At 29.2% G+C, this 23962-nt stretch overlaps 1 protein-coding gene across 2 annotated transcripts in view; it reads right to left on the bottom strand.

The window, feature by feature from the left end:
- Window positions 1-26: 26 nt before the first annotated feature.
- LOC136979047 (carnitine O-palmitoyltransferase 1, liver isoform-like) overlaps window positions 27-23962 on the bottom strand; it is a 118094-nt gene continuing 94158 nt past the window's right edge. For both annotated transcript variants that reach the window (XM_067274940.1, XM_067274941.1), the window contains 11 exons: window positions 21704-21835; window positions 15799-15853; window positions 11745-11874; window positions 11510-11649; window positions 11108-11307; window positions 10885-11038; window positions 6399-6470; window positions 1728-1888; window positions 1498-1654; window positions 539-655; window positions 27-458 (listed from right to left, as the gene is read on the bottom strand). In XM_067274940.1, coding sequence (XP_067131041.1) covers window positions 267-458; window positions 539-655; window positions 1498-1654; window positions 1728-1888; window positions 6399-6470; window positions 10885-11038; window positions 11108-11307; window positions 11510-11649; window positions 11745-11874; window positions 15799-15853; window positions 21704-21835 — 1510 coding nt within the window. In that variant the 3' untranslated portion in view covers window positions 27-266. The remainder of the gene's footprint in view (window positions 459-538; window positions 656-1497; window positions 1655-1727; window positions 1889-6398; window positions 6471-10884; window positions 11039-11107; window positions 11308-11509; window positions 11650-11744; window positions 11875-15798; window positions 15854-21703; window positions 21836-23962) is intronic.

Raw genomic sequence — 23962 nt, 5'->3', positions numbered from 1 at the left:
TCGGATAATAGACAGGTGATACAATAAACATACTAAATATATTTTATTTATAACAAATTGGTCCATTATCAAATCTTGCTTTATGCAACACATGAATGCAATAGATAATAATGGTGGGGGGAAAAACCAAAAACTCATCATTAAAATATAGCTATATAGGCACTTGCTTCTTATAATAAACAAACTCACATATACAGAATATCCATACATAATTTAATATATACATATATAAAATTGTTTTAATTTGAAAATTTAATCATTTGTTTTTAGTTATCATCAAACAACTTTATCATGTCTTCCATACTGGTAAAAATATGCTTTGAAAATTGCCTAGAATCTGTTTTCGGACAAGTTCGCTTTGAAGATATGTGAAAGAATATTTTTTCGTCATTTGGAAACATGTACGACACACCGTAACCTTCGTCTGAAACAGGTCCAAATCCTCCACCGGGACACAGCTGTATTTTGAAAATAATTTACATAGTTTTGTCTAAATCAAAACATTCTTAAACTTTAAAAATTGTAATTCTTACATTACCTTATCTTTAAATATTGGTAAATTTGCATCTGGAGCAGAGGCCAGCTGAGTATGGGGTGTCTGACTTGTAGATAACATCCATGGCCGAGTGATGACGTTTGTTAAAAATTCACTTTCCTGTAAGAGAACAGTAAAATTTTAAGAAAAATGAAGGGAATCAAGTTTTTAGCATTTTTATATATAATAAACTCATGGTGCTTATTAAAGATTTGCGATGCAGCCATTCAACAGTAAACAATACTTAGTTTACCTGATTCATCAATAATTTACATAAAATTTATTGTAAATTGCCTCATTGGAATATAAAAAAAAGCATTATTTATACCCAATAAAGTTTGATGTTCTTTTTATCTATCACTTCAGTTAAAAATGCTTTTGCTTCTAATGGTAAGAAAGAAGTCAAATTAATTAAAAGCTTACTAAAGAAGTATTCTACAAATTTTTACCCAATACTTTAAATTTATCTATTTCTTAACAAATGTTTTTTTTATTATCTATTATCTTTAATAAATATTTGTATCTAGATATCTAAAACAAAATTTTAAAAAATTCTAGTTTATTCTTTCAATAATTCAGAATAACCATAATTATTTTTCATATTTATAATTTAAAATATTTACTCTAATGTTTGAATTAATAAGTAAGAATTTTTGATTATTATATTGAAAAAACTAATAATTGTTCCTTAAAATGTTCTCAGTTATTGTAAATAGGCATCATGAAATTCTAGATCATCATTTTAGTTTTTATACTTAAAATAAAGATAAATTATTAATTGTAAAACTAAAACATTTGTGCATCTTACATTATATAGCAAAATGTTAATGTATAATTCTCAACAAAACATATCAACTTTAAAAATTAAAATATTTAAAATTCACTTATTTATTGTTTTTTTCAATTAAAATTAATTAAAACTATATAAAATAATAATAATATACAATTTAATTAATACATACATGTCCTAATCCTTTGCATACAACATACAGGGCAAACAGATGGCGATCAACACCTTTTCCATTCATTGCATCTCGATATAATTGCTGATGCTTAATAGCTGCTTTTTTTAGAAGTTCAGCTCTCTCGTTTTTAGTACTTTTGGAATTTATCATAGATCTAAAATTAGTAATTTAAGTGTTTTGTTTAGATGATTAAAATAAAATTTTAATTAAGAAACTCTTTATACAACCTTACAAATTCCACATTTTCAATTGTACAAGATCGTACTGTTTCGGTTCTTCCACCCAGATACATTCTAGTCATTGATGCTTCATAAGTTTGAACAAATTTATTTGCATCTTTAAAATATGCTAATTGCAATGCTATTTGAATAAAAGCATCTGGGGAGATCTGTAAAATAAAAATGATACAAGATATATTTGATTTAGTATTTTATACAAATATTTTCATATTACTGAGTTTTATATTTTACAAATATTTAATCTCAAAGTGCATTTCCTATGTAATAATTACTTATCTGAATTAAATAATTTATGATGATGAAATGTCCACTTTGCTAATAACCATAATTTCTTAATGAAGCACTTTCTTTGATATTAACCATTTGCAAGTTTTTGTTTTTGTACATCACATTTCTTACTATAAAACACTGGCCTTTGTTATAAAAATTGTCATATTTATAGTATGTTATCACTATAACAAACTGTCTTTCTTAACCATTACATAGTAGTTGCCTGTAAAATTTTTGAAAATTCTATTCCAAACTGGAAGTCATTGTGATATAAATAATTTCACAAGTATTAACACTGAATTTTACACTATTTTTTAAGAAAACACTAAATTACAAATATAATTCCTTCAAATTTATATAAGAAAGCCTTCATAATGATTGAAACAACTTTAACTTAAAAAACAAATTTATTATCAGGTGATCAAATGAAACATTTGCTCACAAGAAATAAAGTAAGGGTTTGACAATGCTGTGAATTGACAGCTTGTTACTATCCTGCTATACATCACAAGAAACACTTGATTCTATAAATAATTGTTCAAGATTTAAAAGATAACATTCAAAACTATAAATAAATAAGGATTACACTTGAATTTTTTCTTTATTTTATAATGGTGAAAATTAATTCCTTTTGTAGGTGTAAGAACAGAAACATAAGATTAAGGTTTTTATCTTAACCTCATTTTTTTTTAAGATTTTATGGGACTTGCTTCTAAACATACCCAAATGTTCTCAAAGTCATACTTCACATATTGAAAGAATTAATGTAAACAGAACATTGTTAAATACAAATCCCATGGATTGTTATATGATAAAAAAAAGTTTGTTAATATAAACTTACAGGAATAGATGATTTGGGAAATTTAAGTGGACCTACTGACTTAATTTACAATAATCTTTTTATATTTGTTATTTTTATATGTACTTTATTAAACCCTTGTTATATTGTTTTGTATTTTATTTTCATTCAATTTTTTCAACATTCTTTTACACACACACACACACACACACACACACACACAAACAAACAAACCACCAGTACAAATTTAACAAATTCTATTTTATTTTAATTTTGTTCTATGTAACATTCCATAACCTGAATATGGATGTTAAAGACAGTTGGGAACATTTGTTTTTATAATACACTGGTTCATTTAAACTGGATTACAGGTGTTAGTCAAGCAACAATGTAACTTTTCTTCTTTATATAATTTTTCACTAGGAAAAGTCTAGTATAAGGCATTTCCAGTTATTACAACACCAACTAAATAACAATAACAAGCAAGCAGTTATTTTATCTTTTGTAATGCTAATTTCAGAAAGCCAATATTTTTCATTAAACAAAATGTTTTTGGTCAAAATCTGTCCATGCAGCATAGAACCATCCATTCAACAATTTAGAATAATACAGAATGCATATCTTAGAACTAAATTTAAATTCAAATATTCAGAACAATTACACAAAAATAGTTTTGAAAACTAAAAATAAATAAAATAAAACATTACACTTGGGTTTTATACAGAAAATTTTTAAACAAAAACAATTTTTAGAAAATAAAATGTTCTTTAGGAAATTTTGAAAATTTGAGCCTCTTAAGAATAGAAATTGAAGAAGTTTAATAACCATATCCAAGTATTGCTAATTTCATATACTTATTGATATTGATAAAAAGGCCAAGTGCTCTTAGAAAAAAAATTCACAAAAATAGAAGAAACATTAAAATAAGTTAAAAGTGTCTTTGCATTTCATCCTTTTTCATACAAACATTCTTTACCTTCTGGATGCTCTTGTAGCTTGTTCTAGTATTTAAGCCCCATACTAATAGTGATGTGGCACTGGGAAAGATCCCTTTAGAAACATTAAAGGAATGTTCTTTTATTATAGTGAAACTGATATTAATAAATAAGAGGATTTTTACTACAAGATAAATAATGCTGGAATTTACATAATTTTATCTATTTCACCCTTCTAGGAACATAAATCCAACAGTTATGCAGATCTTATCTTGAAGACTTGCAGGTAGATGTAATAACTATAGGTATTAGGATGTTAACTACATATTTTCCAGTAACGATAAACCATTTATTACTTGATGTTTTGATATCATTGTTATTTCTATCTGCTAATATAAGAATAAATTAGGCCGGTAATAACATTTCTAAGAAAACATGTTCAGTAATCATCCCTGAAATCCTATTTAATTCCATATTCCTGTTCCTATGCAATGATGAATGAATGCATATTTAACCAAACTACAAAATGCTGCTGATTTGTGGGGTATTGCATCATGTAACTTTAAATTTTTGTATAATGGTATATCTATGACACACATATCAATACAAATGTGTGTTAGTTTTAAGACAACTTTAATTTTATACAAATTCATATATCAGATATATATTTCTATTGAGGTAACAAGTTTTATAAACAAAAGTCTGCAGATGTGGAATTCATCGGTACATCAGATGATATTGCCGAAATTATAAGTAAAAACAAGTGATGAAAAGGAATAAGCAGTGATTTACTATATTTGTAAGAATGACAGTTTTATGAAATTTTATGATAAGCTAGTATTACATTTTAGAGTCCACAATATATGATAAGTCAATCAAATGGTACCAACTTACAGCATCACTAAGTCTGAGTCACAGTGTTGCCAAACTTTTCACTCTGTTTCTCATGAGTAAACTTTTGTTTTATCACCCAATACTTAACTTTAAGTAAGTTTTTTTTGTTTATATTTTCTGTTAAATCTTCAATTTTAAATGAAAATTAAGTTTTTCTTAATTTCTATATACATGAAAAATTATTTAAATTGATACTGTATATAATGTATGCTGATTCAAATATAATTATGACTTATTCTTAATTTACAACTAGGTGAAAAAAAAATTTAAAAAGGTGCATAAATTTTAAAGTTATCAAAAAGAATAATGTAACCAGAAAACAGTTCATATCTAGAGTTCACTCATTTGAACTCCAGTAATATATGTAGTTTTTGAAAGTCATATGGTTTTCTTTTTTCTTTAGACCTTGAAATTAATGAAAAATTGAGAATCCAAAAAATAATTAAATAAATAAAATATGTAAATAACAATGATAAAAAATAGATAGATGAGAAGAAAAATCAAGCAATGGCTCTGGAGAAAAAATTTTATTCTGTCTCCAGTGGCATTCGAAGAAAGAAGACATCAAGATCAGAACTGAAAAAATGAATCAAGTAGAAATCTTATAGAAAAACATAGTCGTCAGTCAAGTCAGAAAAATACTTTAACAACACACAGATATAAGTTTAGAAGAAATCAGCATTTAATAGTAGTATTTAAAGTAGAAAATAAGTGGAGAAACAATAAACTTACATAATACACCCAAACTTCAGCAGTAAAGTGAAATATTTACAATGTTAAAAAAATGTTTTCAATGGTCTTAAGCCCCTCTTCAGGTTCTATAGTTTTTCAATTGTAAAACAATGCTTGTAAAGAATGTTTTAATTTCAAAAAGTAGAACTCCACATGTGTTAGTAGTGCTGAATTTCAAAAATTCCAAGTCCTGATTGGTTAGTTTGTGCTAATTAAAAATAAATACCTCTGATCTTGTGGTGTAATTTTTTTATCATCACTGAACCAACACCACAACATTAGACACGTTGCTGATTTTCTACTCTAGTTGATTAGGGACTGATTGAATGCAAGACTCTTTTCATTTGGTAAATATTCTATTGTATATAGTTTTGTGTATATATATAGTTTTTAATAGAAAGTAAGTCACTTACTATGTAAATAAAATTGTAAACAATTATTTTGATATCATTTGACAGAAAAATTTGCATAATTAGAAAATTTATCATTGATTCAGGACTACAAAAGAATGTAAACAAATAAGAGTTATAAGTTTCAAAGAAAATAACGTAACTTTCTATTTAAGTATAAAACTTCAAATTAGTTTTCTTTGTAACATGTAATAATATTTTCAACTTATGATGACTATTTAATTTTTTACTTTTTAAATTTTTACAAAGTATAATTTGAGGTTATTTTTCACAGTTGACTTTTATTTCTTCAAAGTAAGTAAGTTCAATAATTTAAAAATATACTTTATAGAAAAGATATAATTTCAAAAGTAATATCAGAATGAAATATCCAGTATTAATGAATGTCACTGTCTATGGTTTTATGAAAATAATTTTGTTTTAAATCTTATCAGAGTAATTTCATCAGATAATTAGAATTGTATTCATAAAATAAATTTTAAAACTTTTTCAATAATAAAATTTTTATTACATAGCATTTATATATGGTATTCTTCCTTATCAAAGCAAGTAACTTGTGTCATGTTTGTAAAATGTTGAAAATAAATCAATCTTATTTGTTATTAATTAATTAAATTACCTTGCATTTTTTAATTAGTCCTTTTCCCCAAGAATCATGATCAACAACAAAAAGATCTAAATCTTCATTATTCTGTAAAATAATTAAATAAATTTTTATTTGAGGTACTGTAATGAAAAAAATAAACTATTCATTTTCTGAACAAAAATAAAATCCAATTTATTTTTAATTCAAAATACAGTGAAACTCCATTAATAAAAAGTTGAAAGGATTTAAAAATTGGTAGTTTGTGTAAAGTAAATTTCACAAAATAAATCAATAGTCTTACCATCAAATAATGGGGGAAAAATGGCAAAAGCCAAATTTTTCCCTATTATTTCAGTTTTTTCTTGTTTGGATAAGTTTATTTATTTATTACTTTTTAAATGTGTGTGTTCCTTGCTGGGAGTAAGGAAAAAGTGACTAAAAAGTGACAAATAAAATTAGTTGGCCATGATGATATACATTATGTTTATGGGTCTTGTTTCGTTTGATATTATAATTTAGTTTGAGAACATTTTCTTTTGTTTAAAGAACAATAACTTATTTTCATTATTAACTAATAGTAATTACAAATAAAGCAATCATAATTTGTAATTTTGCTGAAACAGCATAATTTAGAACTAATGCTTGCACAGGGTCTAGATCAGTGGTAGTCAACCCAGTCCCTACTGCCCAGTAGTGGGCGATTTGAGCTTTCGTGGTGGTCATTAGAGGTTTTGTCTGATGCTGAAACCACTTTTTGTTATCACCGCACATCTATGACTCACTGACGGAGCATATTGTACTGTAACAGTGGCCATCACTTGAGATGAGCTCGTTTTGTGGTGGGGTTGTGTTGCCAGATTTAGCTACTTTTTTCAGTTTGATGTAAAAAACACTTGGCACACTAACAAAAAAAATTTCTGTGTATTATAAACATATGCAAAATATAAATAAAATGATAAGTTTAATTACATATTTTTACTAAACCACCACTCAAAAATTACAAGTACTTTGCAGTTGCACTAAATTAACTTACTGTGGAACCGGTGGGTAGTTAGAAAATTTTACTACCAACAAAGATACAAAAGTGGGCAGTAGGTATAAAAAGGTTGACTATCCCTGGTGTAGATGTTTGTGTGCATTTCTTGCATATTTGAACAAAAAATTTGTTTCTCGTGTCTGCATAAATAGTATTGCAATTCTGAATTCTGGTCCGAAAAATTCATTTTTGCATGTTTTCCCTCTTCTTGTGTTTGAATAAATGTAGCCTTACAGCAAAGACTCAAATAGATGTCAGTCTCTGGCATTACCAAAATTTGGAAATTTCCAGTTTCATTTTTGAGTGCATCGTATCCAAGTCAGTTGACCAAAATTAGCAAAAGGGGTTGTTAATTATCCTGTGCTCTATCTGTATATTTTGATCTGTTCTTTATTCAGTTTCTTTGTTTTTGTAAAACATAACTGTAAGCTAATAAGTACCGGGTCAGTCAGCAAGTTTGGAAGAAATCTATTAGAAGATATACGACATATTTCTCAAAAAAAAAAAAAAAAAAAAAAAATTTGAGAGAAAAATCGCCTGTATATTTGCCATTTTTTCTAATGAGTTATCTTCTGAAAAAGTTTTCAGAGTTGCAGAATTATTAAAACTTAATTTTCAAAATTTTTCTTAAATTTTGAAAATTAAGTTTTAATAATTCTGCAACTCTGAAAACTTTTTCTAATTAATAATTTGAAGCAATTAAAAATTTTAAAACAAGACATTTCATTAAACAAAAAATCCAGAAACAAAATGCATAACTTTCCTGGCGAAAACATGACGACGTAATAGAACAAATTTAAAATTAGTTTGCAGTCCATTACAAGATTATGTTGAAAAACAACTTTTATATTATTAATAATTATAAAACTGCAAATAGTTTAATTTTGAGGGTAGATATGAGTTTTATATAAAATTATAAATGCTAATAATGAGTAAAATCTTCATGAAGTCTGACTCCACTCAAGTTATGACATGTGATCCCTTTCTATCTTTCCACTCCTCAATCTATAACCACCAAAATTTAATAGCATCAATGGTCTTTATATACAAGCTACAGTGCTAAATTTCATTTCTTAATCATTACCCCATCCTGAGATATTAAATGAAATAGATGCCAACATATGTGGATTTTTTTTTCCTGTTTTGAATTCAGGAGGACTCAAAACACGGAGATTTGAAAAAAAAATCGGAGGATCAAGACATGATTCCAATATTTTTGTAAAACACTGTTTTTATTTATTATTCATCAATAAATCCTGTAATCTGTTACAAAGCTAAAATTTATTAAATTGTCCCTTAATAAACTTTCCAAATTTTATAAAATATTAACAAACTTGAAAAAAATTTAATCGGTAATTTTGTTACATTATCGAAATTATTAAAACAAAAATTAAAAAATGATAAACAGTGTCATTTTAAATTATGTTTATCTATCATTTTTTGCACTTATTTTCACTTTTAGACTGGTTCATTAACACTTTCCTTCAAATTGAAGGTGTGAAGGTTAATTGTGAGGGGCTCAGAAGGAATTAAAATACTGTACTTTGAAAAAGAATTTTGTCAACATTAGACTATGTCCTCTCAAATTCATGACCTTGCATAACTAACATTTTTAAGACCTCAAAAGTCTCATAATAACATGAGGTTTTCTGCAACCAGAGAAAGATATTATGAGCATCACAATTTAAGTATTTAAACATTAATTAATTAACATGTGACAGCTTGGAATCATAAAAATGTTGTTGCTGATAATGGCAGAAAAAGTTAGAAATATTGATGTAGTGCTGAAATAATTGAGAAAAAGTGACTAATTTAAAAATAGTGGAAATAGTGATCCATTCTGAGGCCTGTGCATACATACGTGGTATGATCCAAAAGTTCGGGGAATGCAGTAATCTACGACAACAAAAGCATGTATTTGAAGTTACAGCGTATGAAATGGATTCTACCAAACCACATCTACGTGTTCAGGTTAATTTCACCCATGTCGTGTGATTAAACCGCGAGCGCTTCTGTTTTTTTCCGGAGATAGTTACCTTTGTCCTGCGACATAATCAAAGTGGAGTTTCAAGAACAACCTCCAACATTTCGACTTCACCGTGACCTTTCACCGTAGAATCACCGTACACCTTTCTTAGCGTTTAGGTAAAACACCTACAGAGACTTTAAAATTGCTAAGAAAGGTGTACGGTGATTCTACAGTGAAAGGTCACGGTGAAGTCGAAATGTTGGAGGTTGTTCTTGAAACTCCACTTTGATTATGTCGCAGGACAAAGGTAACTATCTCCGGAAAAAAACAGAAGCGCTCGCGGTTTAATCACACGACATGGGTGAAATTAACCTGAACACGTAGATGTGGTTTGGTAGAATCCATTTCATACGCTGTAACTTCAAATACATGCTTTTGTTGTCGTAGATTACTGCATTCCCCGAACTTTTGGATCGTACCACGTATTAATATGTTACACTACTGTAAGAATGCATTTTTAGAATACATTATCCTTGTCAGTGGTGCTGCAGTGGACAATATGTTTTCCTTGTTGGGACAAATGGGACCTAGACAATGCAGAATGTTAAATGAAAAATTGAAAAAATTTTTATTCCTTTTTTTTTAACTGATGTCTCAAGAATACATGTTAAATAATAATGATGAAATGAAAACAGAACTATTTTAATCCAGTCTAAGTTTTTATTTTTCTGTTTCTGAGTAGTTTCAATGTATTCTATTTAACTAGTAGTTTTAACTATTTTTATAAAAACAAAGTAACTACACAGTTAACTAGTAGTTAAACTAGATTGCCTTTTATACTAGTTAATTATGTAGCTAACTACTTTTTATATAGTTAGTATTCATCATTGACTTTCTGCTATGGGAGATGTTGGCATATGACATTACAATGCCCCTTTCTGATACTCAGAGCATGTTTTAAAATGTCTACTCATGATTCTAACATTCTATTCAATTATACTTTGAATATAACTTCAGACTTTTCCCACCTACTGTTTTATTAAAACTGTTGTATTGAATTTTTGGGACAAATATAAATTTTTCTTATATAAACACCAGTTGAAAAATGTATAGAGGCAAGTACATTCTATGAAGTTTGGATATTACAAATCAAATATTTTATCGGGAAAATGTTAAGCAGGAGATGCCTGCATTTTAATTTTTATTGGTTGATTTGATTTCATTTATCAACAGAAGATTTACTTATACTGTATTTGCTTACTATTTTGCTTTTTTCCCCATCATCCACAGATTATACATTCAAGGTTTTCCTAAATTGTAGTTTTGAAAATGTAAGCAATCTCAAAGCCAAAATAATAAATATATATATATTCATTATTTTGGCTGTTATTATGTCTATTGAATGATAATTTTATACAAAAACAAATTTTTTAATAGTTTAGATTCATATTTGAAATTCAATTTTAACTAGTTGATAAATTTGTTTATGATTATTAATAATTTCATATACTCACTTTTAAAGCAATCTGCAATGAAAATTTAATTTTTTCTGCAAGTTTTGGACCAATATCCCAAAGTAATCTCTGTGGTGCTTTCAGTTTTGCTTGCTGAAATGTTTTCAGTGGTGGCATACATCGACCATTATCATCATATAACCTTTCTAACACTCTTAAAATGTATCATAATGTTACTTTTATAAAAATGAAAACACAACCAAAAGAAATAATCTGTACTTACTCTTTACTGAGTGTGAATTCCCACATGTGAGCCATTACAGGAGCATCTGCCATACTGTGTTCACAATTAACTCCACATGAAGAATTTCCAAGAATTAACAGATTTAATGACTTATCAAACCATATATTTTTCCCATCACCATTAAGTAAATAATTACATTTACTGTTTAGATCTTTTGGAATATAATCTAAAATTGCAATCTGAAAACATTAATTAATTGAAACATTAATATATCTAATTAATCAATTTATTACATCCATGTGTTTGATAAATTGAATATACACAATACATATATTTTTATAAGTTAGCAAACATTATTCAATTTTATGCTATAATTTATTACATAATCTATTGTATCATATCATATGATTTTTAAAATTTATTTTCTAAAAAAGTACTTACAATAAAGATAGATCTTTCTACAGCTCTTAGACTTTCACCATTGATGCCAGAAATGAGACACTCTTTTCGAATTTTTGCCCATTCAGTTCTTTCTAATGCAGTCAAAGAAGCAATATTTTTTTCTTCTTCAGAAATTAAATCTAATTGAATTAAATACCATCTATTATTGTTTTATATGGTTATATAAAACCTGTTATATAACAGGGTTTTTATATTATTTGAAATTCATAATTACCTGCATGTTTCTCTGCATCTTTTACAATCCATTCAATTTGTTCTTCCAGAGAAGTTGGACATAGTAATTGATTCATTTTATCATAAACATGTAATTTGTAGTATAAACCTCTTCTCATAACAATAATATGCTAATTAAATATTAAAATTTTAAAATATTACTTCATAACATAAATGATCAAAAAAATTTTAAAAACTTTTTGTATTTTAAAAAGTACTATTTTTTTATTAAAAAGTAGCTATTAACTTGCTCATTTCAAAGTAGTCTTAATTTAGTCATTTAGTAGTCTTAACTTGCTCATTTCACAAAACACATTTTTGAACAATAAAATAAATTACAGACATCCCCTTAAAATCAGTAATCCATTCCTGATAATTAGACATTCTAGAGAAAAACATTAATTATGAATTTATTCCTCATTATTTTATAATAAATGGAGAAAAATTATAAACATGTTCCAATGCCAAACTAAACCTCCAACTAATTTCCAAAAAATTATAACTATATGTAGGTGATACATTGAGTTTTAAAAGAAAAAAAAAAATCTATCATATTAAGATGTAAAATATTTAAAACATTACTTGATCATTAACAAATAGTTGCTTTGTATGTGGACAGATCAACTGTCTGCATGTATTTGTCCACTGCCCCATACATATGGACATCTGCTGAGGGAGAAAATGGGGCTCTTTCCCTCCCAGAAATCAAATAAAAAATTCCACAAATTATAAACATAAAAATGATTGAGACATATAACCTTACATCCTTGATCATGGGATGCTTTGTCTTTTTGTAGTGACACAATACTGTATTCTGTAATCTACTTGTGAAAAAATTCCAAAAAATTAACTAAATAAAAATTTATTGATGTAATTATTTTTCTCCAAGCTTTGCCTCTAACTGAAAAATTTTCTGCAGATACCCATGCATATACATTATATATATAATAGAGCAAGGCAAATAATACAAAGTAATAAAGAAATCTTTAAAAAAAAAAAAAAATAGATCTCTCTATTACTTTTTTATTAAAATGCAGGCAAAAATTTACAGTGAAAAATAAATAAATTTAACACATTCTTAATAATGTCTGACACTTTTGTAAATTGGATAATTGATAGACTACTGTTAGTGATATCAAAAAAGTTGTGTTTAGGCTTTCAACTGTAGGAGATATTGGTATGATATGGCACTACAATACCTCTTCTAGTGCCAGTTCTATTCAAGATGGCTATTCCATTTCTTGATGTTCACGACACTTTTCAAAATGTCAACACACAATTCTAATTGTTTTATTAAAAATAAATTTTTATATTGAAATTTTAGGTCAAGTATGAATAGGTTGCATTGCATGCTCACTTGTCTCCTGGTTGGCTCAAAGTGGTGGCACCGTGTTTTGACCATGTATGGATTCTGAATAATGCCGGCTGTATTTTTACTACTCTATGCCAAAAACAAAACCTGTGAAATAACTGAACTTCTCCCTGCTTGTTCATTGGTGTATGATTATAATGCCACGTTATGTCATTTCCCTACCCTTGCAACAGACTACATGACATGGCCCAATGATCAATCCTAATATATGCCACCATGTTAGATAATTATATTTCTTTAAACTAAGTCAAAGTAGAGATCAGTGAATACTACTCATGAATACTCAAATACTTTCTATTATTTGAGATTTTAAATATAATGTTGAAAAAATTAATTTGAATACCAGAAATACCTCCAATATTGCTCCATAGGTACAGACAGCACCTCTGCAGAATCTCTGGCTTAATTCGTGACAAGAAAAGAAAGACTAGTTCCTCCTAAAACTGTTTAAATGTTTATTTTTATAAATAAGACCGCTATAGATGGGTGAAAATGAAAACAATTATTAAACTGTTGTAGTTAAGATAACAGTATTTTAAAAAAGGCTACTGTAAAACTCAGTCAAAATAAAAAGCTTAAAGTTCCTTTTTTTTAAAATTTAGTAAATTGTTTTTATTTTTACTTTTGTTTTACTTTATTAATTTAACTAAGAAACAACAAACCTTTTACTAATCCAGCATTTAATTGTTAAAACGCAAACACTTTTGAATATTTTACACAGCCATATTTAGGTTCTGAAATTTGTTAGTGCTGCAGTTCTAGAATGATCATTCAAAATTAAAAATTTTATTTTTATTCCAATATGTCATGGCTTGTAATGAAAAAGTTTCTCAAAATCATAAAACTCATTAATAGGCCTATTGTTTATTTAGAAGTCACCACATGTTAGATTAGCTTTTTGCATCTTTATGATTTATGCAATTTCCTTACTCCTATTATATATTTCAATAATTTCTGAGTATTTAGTTAGTGCTGGATTTCAAACTCTCTTGACTACAGCAGTGCTATCCCATAAAACTGTGTTCCCTTGCTGTGTAACCAAGGATGCCTAGGTTTATTCATTTATTAATATAGTAGTGTTCATTTATAACAAACCACTTTTATAAGTATGAATGAAACACCTATAAGAGCAATGTTAATTTTTTTCGGCTACAACAAACCCTTATTTAATGAACAATATTTGGATATAAAAAACTGAAAGTTATCACTTATAATGAATTATACATACAAATAATACTCAAGTTATTACTAGGATTTTATTTTTAAATAAAAACTTTCTCCCGTAACATAATGGGAGTGACTTGAAAGGGTTAAACCAGTGTTTCTCAACCTCTAACGAATCATCACCTCCTTCAATAAAACCATTACGTAGTATCACAACCTTCACTTCGAAAAAAATTTTGTTGGGCGTTGAAATGGGCCCTCAAATTTGTATTGCATTGAATAGACTAGTGATTAGTATAATGTTATTTGTTTAATTATTCTATGGTATAACAAATAAAATATCTAATTATTCTTAATATAATGTTTTACTATATTGCCCAAAAAATTGATTTTTGCCCCAAAATATAAATTGTTACTAATTGCCCCCAACATGGAAAAATCATCTACATGGGAATGATATCGTCCCGTTGAGAAACACTGGGTTAAACAAAATGTAAGGGGTCATGACCTAAATTGACCTATTATGGAAAATGTTGCTTAATTTGGGTATTTTTGCTTTTAACTACTGTAATTAATTTCAATGCACATATTTATTTACTTAATTTTTCATCACAGATTTAAATTTTTATACTCTCTCTGTTTTCTTACTTTACTAAGGTATTTTCTGAGGTTCATCTACTAACCCATTAAATAAACAACAACTAACCCGTTATATATAAAGACCAACAACTGCCGAATTATCGGGCTAGCAAATGGCTATAGTAATAATAATAATTTAAGTTAATTTGGTACTAGAGTTAGGCATTAGGCGCCATCTCTTGCTAAATTTAATAATTAGAATTTTAATTAAATAATTTTAAATAAATTTAGGCTTAACTGGAAGAAAAGAATCGGCCCGAAGCGGGATTCGAACCCGCAACGTCTGCTATCCGTGCAGACACGTTACCAGTTACGCTACCCGCACCTTCGGTCCGATCCTCCCCTTCCAGCTGATATAAGATTACCGTACGACCATCGACGGCAATTACTATAGCCATTTGCTAGCCCGATAATTCGGCAGTTGTTGGTCTTTACTAACCCATTAACAATAATTTATTAATGGTTAAATGATTTTGCTTGATTTTCCACCCATTTAACATTCCAAATGTTAAGTGGGTGGAAAATGAAACAAAATCATTAACCATTTATACCATCATTAACCAGGGTGAATTATGAAAGAATTTTTAAAGACTTAAATTCAAGCCAACAAATTTAGTATACTCTTTCAATTTATATTTAAAAAAATGGTGTCATAATTTGTGAATCTTTACTACAAAATTATATTTTAATAAAAAAAATTAAATATCCCCTACAAAGAATCTATATTATAAAACAAAAAAATAACAAAATTCATTACAGCACCATATCAAAAACTGTAAAAAATTTAAATACTTAATCTTATTAATTACCTTTTCTTTTATAAAAATCTTAATTTGATATCTTAAATGAAATAATAAAATATCACTTGAAATATAATTACTTTTGATTTGGCAGATTCAAAATGATGTAATTCATCAATGTCTTCACCTGGTATTCTAAGAATAAAAAAGAAAATAAATAATCACAAGTAATCTACAAGATTTAACATGATCACTTTATATTTAAATGATACATTAATGATTTTAAAACTTTTTTACAGAAACAAATTAATAGTTTTTGTGTATTGTGTTTTAAGTTAACGAAGGACATTTCTAAATTCAGCAAATTTTTTAATTTGCTAACACCTTACTGATGATGCTATGATTTACTTACTACTTATGGAATGATTTGATAGTTTGCAAATCATTCCATAATTTCCAATTTGCTTAGTGCACAGAAATGGCACATTTTTCTGTGCACTAGCACTTTGCTATTAGTGTCTTCTGCTTATTGTTTGAAATTTATAAACAATGACTATCCAAAATTTTTATTTGGCAGATATCAACATCTAAAACTCAATAGTTATGTATTAAAGCCAAATGACTGCAAAATTATACCAGACTATATTACTACTGTAACTAATAATTAAATGGCAAGTAATTTGGCACTAGAGATAGGCATTATACATTTATCTCTTACTGAATGTAATAATTATTAATTGTAATAGTAATATAGGTCAATATAATATGACAGTCATCTGGCTTTATTGGCAATGACTTCATCAAAGAAAAGTTGATTTGTGATATTCAATCAGAAGGAAAAAAAACAAAGAAAAATTCAAACCCACACTTTGCATGTCCAACATTTAGGAGCCTCATCTATGAGTATTTTTTTATTGTTTGTGTAGTGTTATACAAAACTATTTGTATAGTATTATATATCCTTTACAAAACTGAAATGCATATCAGGTATGTTATGCATGTTTTTTATCTGCAAACATTTCAATTTGATCTTATACAAACAAAATGTGAAGTAAATTTTTAAAATAAGCTTCTAAACAAAAATACAATATCACATTAGCAGTAATGTGTTAAATTTCACAACTATTGTAATTAAACTGCATATCTAAGGGTACGTCCTACATGGCTGCATCCAGCAACCACAAGTGGAAAGAATCTTTGTACACACTTCCAACTTGCAAGTGACCTCTGTCCAGAGCAGACACATGATGTTTACAAAATGTCAACGACACTACTTTGTCAAATGCTTGCTATGGAAATTATGACAAGCATTAAAATGGTAAATTTGAAAGATAAATGTTATCGCTAACTAGATACACAACAGATATAAAGAATCTTCATAGAATAGAATAAGTTTAAAAAAGTTTCATTTTTAAAATGTTGCATTTACAAAATAAGAAATTATTAAATTATGTAAAAATTATTAATTAAAGTATATGAAACTTATATACACATTTTATTCTGTTTTCATTCATCTACAAAATCAGTCATTTTCTTCTTTGGAAGCATGAGCAGTGGAAGTGGCAATCAAACTTACTTGGTAACAGCTTCCTGCACACACATGTAGAAGCCTCATCTGACAGTCAGTGCACATTAAACATGGTTACTCCGAACACGCACATTTGCTTGGACCAATTAGTCTGCTCTGCTTGAAAGTGCATTAACGCCCATGGTCACTAGACGCTGCCACATAGGATATACCCTAAATCCGAAATCACCCTTGGCACAAAAATAGCAAATTTACAAACACCTTATTTCCTGAGAAAAACATTTATGCTAAGTAAAACCAGCTATTAAAGCCACATTAATTAAAACTTCTGTCATGTATATAAAGGGACTGTGGCAGTATACCATAGTTTATGTTTGTTTGTTTCTCTTTCCCTGTACTTTTTGTTCTTTGTTTCCTTCTACCATTTTAAAACTGTGTGTCTTCTTCACCAAAGGGGGATCTATGCCAATGTTGGGAAAATGCAATCTTTTGTTCAAGAGAACTGGTCCAATGTGTTTTGTGGACTGTATTTATAAGAGTGAAAGAGCCTCGAAAAGAACCGTTTTTGACTAACCTTTGAATGGGAGTGAAAAAAAATGACAGGTTATCAATTGTGTTGACAAGGTAAGGAGTGTTCACAGCAAGTGGTCTTTGTAACTGGAGAAGCCAAGAAAATTAAACATGGAGTAAGACACTTTGGATAATGGAAATTATTTCATGAGAAGACTATGTCCCATTGAAGAAATTGTTCTGTAATATGAACATCTACTATTAAAAGGAACTTCAGCAAACAAAGTACTGGGACATAGTCCTCTATCAACTATTCTTCTATCCTTGACTTTCACCCTCTATTGCTAAAATCTGTTTCTGTATCAACATTTAAATTATTATGAGTTACTTTTAATTATTTACTGTTTCATACCTCATAATAGATTAAGCCTTTTATGTTATTTAGAACCCTTTGTATGCATTTTTGTGCTTTTAGTTTAATATTTTTTTTATCTGAGTTGTTTGTCAGGAGCACAATCCTCGGGCTAACATCATGAGTTGTGTTGTAGTTTGTAAGTGAGGGCAATGGCGGATCACACATGGAATCAAAGAGCTGTCGGTCCATCGCCTATCCATTTCAATCATTACTAAAACTTGTGTTTTTCGGGATGCAGTATAAAGATTCTCATGAAATCCACAACTATCTTTTAAACACTAACAACATTTATTCATGAACAATCGGTACAAGTACAGTACACGTTAGAGCTACACGTGCTCTAGCTGCTAACATCCAACAAACTAAGGTATCCCAGAATACCACCAGAATAATCGAGTTCTCGTGTACGAGGCTATGGGGGCCTCTAGAGGAGTGGCGCCATCTGTCGAGTCTGTGACAAGTTACTGGTCGCCGCATAAGAATTCCAGTGTCAATTTGAATAAAAATTTTATTTGTAAATATTTTGTTTGTTATCACAACCAGTTATTTAAATATTTACATCTCACAGGACTGCCACAATTAATTTCGTGTGTTGATCAAATCCTGCATTAACTAAAACCACATTAATCAAAGGATATGTGTACTAACAACTGAGCTGAATGCAAAACCCACATTTAAAGCAATCAACATAAATATTGTTCTAGGTCATAAACACAAGCAATATTATACAATATTTCCAAGAGCATGTCATATTCGAGGGTCATTCTAAAAGTAAAGAACATTTGTTTCTCTAGATATTTTTATTTAAGATAATGAAACAAAACTTATTTTACAACACATATGATACCTTAGCTATTTTTCTACGTAGTCGCCATACAAATTTAAACATTTGTCATAGCATATCACCAGCTTTTCTATGCCTTCTGCATACTCAGTTACCACCAAGTTCTTGAACCAGCATTAACAGCCTCTTTCAATTTGTTGTCACTTCCATAGTGATTCCCGGCCAAAAAGTCCTTCAATTTTGGGAAAAGATGGTAATCTTCTTAACGTAGAAGGTGTGGATGCTGTGCGTCTACCAGTTTCATTACTTGGTTTACAAAGACAATTCACACAAGATGGTAATCACTTGGAGCCAAGTCCGGGCTATAAGGAGAAAACTTCCCACTTAAACTGCTGAAGCAAGTTTTTCCTCAATGCAGCAGCATGCGGACACGCATTATCCCGAAGAAGCACAATGCCTCTGGACAACAATACCCACTGTTTGTTTTGAATGGTGGCATAGTCAGTGAAAATTTATGGACAGAAAACCTTGGTTATCTGTCTGTAAATTTCAATAGGGGCAGACTTTTTTCACATTCAAAAAGCATATTACACTACGAACCTCACACTTGGCAGGATCTTTAATTTTGTCACACATTTCAAAGTCGCACTATAAACAGTAAATGATCGTTGCAGCTAGCTGTTAGCATCAAATTGGTGCGAAAAAATGGAAAGGTCCATGATGCGGCAGTGAGGTGGTGATGGGAGAACTGCACAGCTTGTCAGATCAAAACGTTTTTTTCTTTTAGAATGACCCTTGTAGTTAGGAAATTTTTAAACACAGATATACACATAAACAGCACAAAAAAAAAAAAAAACATTTATCTTCTGTAGTTGTGTTGATTTTGGTCCAGCACAGTACTAGGCACCAGTATATATATCATACAGAATGCATTACCAACACAACACCACCACAAACTACTAAAATCTAGCAAAAACTCACTTTACTAAAATAAAGTGAACAATAAATATGTACCGTATTTTACGGACTATAAGACGCTACGGACTATAAGACGCACCTTAATTTTTAAGCAATTTTTTTTTTAAAAAATACCTATAAGACGCTACGGACTATAAGACGCACCTGAATTTTGGAGGCAATTTTTCGAAGAAAAAAAGTGCGTCTTATAGTCCGTAAAATACGATACTATGTAAAACTGGATTAATTAAGTCCAATGCATGTAAATATACTAGAAATATCCAGCACAAATTATACTCACTAAAACTAATGAAAAAACAAACATTTTTACAAACATAATGTGATTTTGACATTTTTTTAAAAATGTCAAAATCAGGTTATGTTATCATTAGGTCCATAATGTAATATGTTTCATCCAATCAGATAATGTTCTTTAACTTTCAAATTGCATTCTATCTTCTGTTTTGCACTCCATTCTACATAAACTTGATGACAACATTTTAAAAATGTCAAATGTTTATTTTATTTTAGTAAAGTGAGTTTTTCCTGATTTTAGTGGTTTTTGTGTTATTATTTTGTATTATATCCAGTTGTAAGTTAATTGTAATTCACTATAATATACTATATTTTGACAGAGCAGTTTAATAGATAAAACAATTCATCACAATAGACCAAATATTATCCTCATTGACAAAGAACAAAACTACCTATATCATTGACACTGATATATTAAATACACATAATCTACAAAATAGCTATTCAGAAAAAATAAGTAAATATACTGAACTCTGTCAAGAAGTAAAATTCCTATGGAAAATAAAGTCCATACCATACCGATAGTTCTCTCTGCCATGAGTTATCCTACATTCGTTACATAAAAGCCTAAAGACAATAAAACCTTATGAAACAGATATTCACTCAAATTTATATAGATCTTTAGAAAAAGCTACTATTCTGGCAACTTTTCATATAGTTGAGAAATTTCTGCAAACTATTTAAGGTTTTATACTGGTCTCACAGGCTTGGAACATGGGCCCATCTGAGAGATATGAAACCACACATTGTCCAAGAACAATACACAGTAAAAATAAAAAAATCCAGCAATGAGTTACTTAAACTTTCCAGTCAGCACTTAATGGCACCATCTGTTATGATATTTTATATTAAAAACTAGTTATATTTTTAACTATTATAAAATGGCAAAAATCTTAATTTTGAGGATAGGAATGGACTTTATAAAAAATTGTAAATGCTAATTACGAGTAAAATCATCATTAAGTCCAACCCTACTTGAGATATACACAACCCCCTTTATCTTCTTACCACCTCAATCTTTAATTACCAAAATTTAATAGCATCAATCCTCTTAATAAACAAATCTCCCTACAAAATTTCAGAAAGTTTCAACAAAAAGCTCAGGATTTATTAAGCTTCAAACAGAGTAAACAAAACTGTGCCACCCCACACACACTAATATCCATACATGTAGATAAACCCAAGAATATTTTTGGATTTCTCAACATTTCAAGGCCCCCAGAGTCCAAAAATGTAAAAATCTGGTGGAGTAATTTTTTGACCGATCGTTACACTTTCCCTCTGTTACATATAACAGCTGGGAAAGTAATAATAATTCTATGGTAATAAACATTTTGTCTCTTATTATAAGTTTTATACTAGACTCACAACAACCTTTATGTCACCAGTAAAATGTTACAACCTGTTTACAAGATTATAAGTTACAACCTTTACAGGATTATAAGTTTAAGGATAACCTGTTTACAAGATTATAAGTTTTATCTTACAATTTATTTACAACAGATGAGTAAATAAATATCAATAGAAATATCTTACCTTACTGTAGAAAATAATCGTTCATATTGGGCCATACATGTTGGTACTGTATTCCTTAATACGAAAGGAGGTAATTCTTCTCTATCAATTAGTCTTTTAAATGTCAAAATATTATAAGTCAAACAAGCTGCCCTTGAAAATAAAAGTTAAGCATGTTTTTTAAAAGTTCTGTTTTTAATTAAAATGTTAAGATTAATATTTTAAATACAAATTATACTTATAATGCTTTGGATAGATATTTTTTAAATTAAAAAAATATGAAAATTATTCTTGAATTTCTTTCCTTAGGTAAAAAAAAAAATGAAATGTTTTTGATTGTCTAAGATCCACAATTCATGATCCAGAGCTACAGATGGCTCTTTGAGAAAATTTTTTTGACTCCTGGAAGGTGATACTGAACAGAACAACTGTTGTTGTGAAAAGGTTTCGGCTTCTTAACATCAACAATCACTTCTAACAAATGTATGACCTAGAGTGATACTCAACTACACCTTAACCATTCTCATTAGATTTATACACAATCATTCATTTTCAGATGAACACACAAATTGCATCATCATATGTGTGTCACCAATAATGGAAATCAACCAATTGGCAATGAAAATCATTTCTTCCCATTTTGATCATGTGACAATAGCGTCATGTGGGGCACCATGTGACAATAGCACCACAGCAGTTAATCTTAAGTGAAGTTTCATCTATTTTTATAAATATAATTTTCTTAACATGGAAAATAAAAAAACCTCGTGTCCCAAAAATTTTATCTGTCTCTTCAAAAAGTGACATTTCCTGGATTTAAGTTTTAGTCCTGCTGCAGCTAATCTCTGGAAAACTAGTTCTAACCTCTCTAGGTGGGAGTTAAAGTCGGGACTAAACACAAGGATGCCATCCATAATATACTAAGCATATTTTGTTCTTCAGCTTACTTAATACCAAATCTGCACATTGTTGAAATGTGGCAGCTACATTGCAAAGGTCCATTGCGAGGCAATTAAATTGATAATGCCCCAATGGAGTACTGAACCAGTTTTCTCTTTTGAATCCAGGCTTAGTGATAATTGCCAATAACCACTCAATGTGTCTATTGTGGAATAATATGTAGTCTTGCCTAACAAGCTTAATGATTCCTGGATCAACGGTAAGGAGGTATGGGTCTATCTTCGTCACTTTATTCAATTGTCTACAATCCACAACAAATCGATAACTTAAATCAGATTTCTTGACCAATAATGCTGGCGATGACCATAAAGAGCTTGATGGTTCAACTACCCCACTTTCCATCATGCCCTCTATTAATTTGTCCATAATTTCTCACTGTGCATATGGAATGCAATACGAAGCTCGATAGAGTAGAGGACTATCGCCTGTATCTATCTTATCCTCAATCAAATTGCAATATCCTTTGCAAATTGAAAACATCCTTTGCAAACACCTGTCTGTATTTATACAATAAGTTCAGCAAAGGAGTCAACTTGTCCTTCCCCACTTTGCTTAAATCGAATAGATTTGCTACCTGAGCTCTAGTTAGCTCTCTTTCCTTAGGTTGCCAGGCATTATTTTGTTTGCCTTTTCCTTTGTTTCCCCTTCTGCCTTAAAAAAGGTGCCTATCTTACTTTCCCCTATTTAATTTTATGGGTTGAGTCGAAACATTCATAATTCTAATAGGTATTTTGCCACAACGTTGCGTCTTCACTAAGACACCTGCAATAAACGCTCCTTCTCTATCCAAAGTGCAAGGTTCAACCATGTCTACCTGGTCAACAATTTCTCTCATATTTCCTTCCACAACAACTTCCAATTGCGGGGAACTACACAATCATTCAACAACATGACGTCACTTGAAGTGTCATCTTCCTTATTATTTTTTCTACCTGTTGATCTTTGGTTTAGAGTTTCTAAACTACTTCTCTGTTTATTTATCTGCATGTAGCTTCCTTTCTTCTTTCTTTTATACTTGTTGCATTTATTAAACTTGTTCTGATCTTTGCTAATATTGTCTAAGCATATTGAATTTTCCACAAACCTAATGCATTGCTTCCTCTGTTTCTGTCTACTATCCCTCGTTTCTAATCTTTGTGGATTACCAACATTGTTGTGCAAGCTCGCTAATCCCCAGAAGGTTATTTCATCCCCTGTCAGGAATATTAGTTTCACATTTTTAATGGATATGGTTATATCATATTTCTCAATTATATCCCTTCCTAAAATCTCCTCATTTGGTTTGGTTATTTCAGGGTCTATCACATAACATTCGTACAA

Source organism: Centruroides vittatus, unplaced genomic scaffold, assembly GCF_030686945.1.
Source record: "Centruroides vittatus isolate TY-2023 unplaced genomic scaffold, ASM3068694v2 contig_575, whole genome shotgun sequence".
NCBI classification, from domain to species: domain Eukaryota; kingdom Metazoa; phylum Arthropoda; class Arachnida; order Scorpiones; family Buthidae; genus Centruroides; species Centruroides vittatus.
This window is presented reverse-complemented; position numbering and strand designations above follow the sequence as displayed.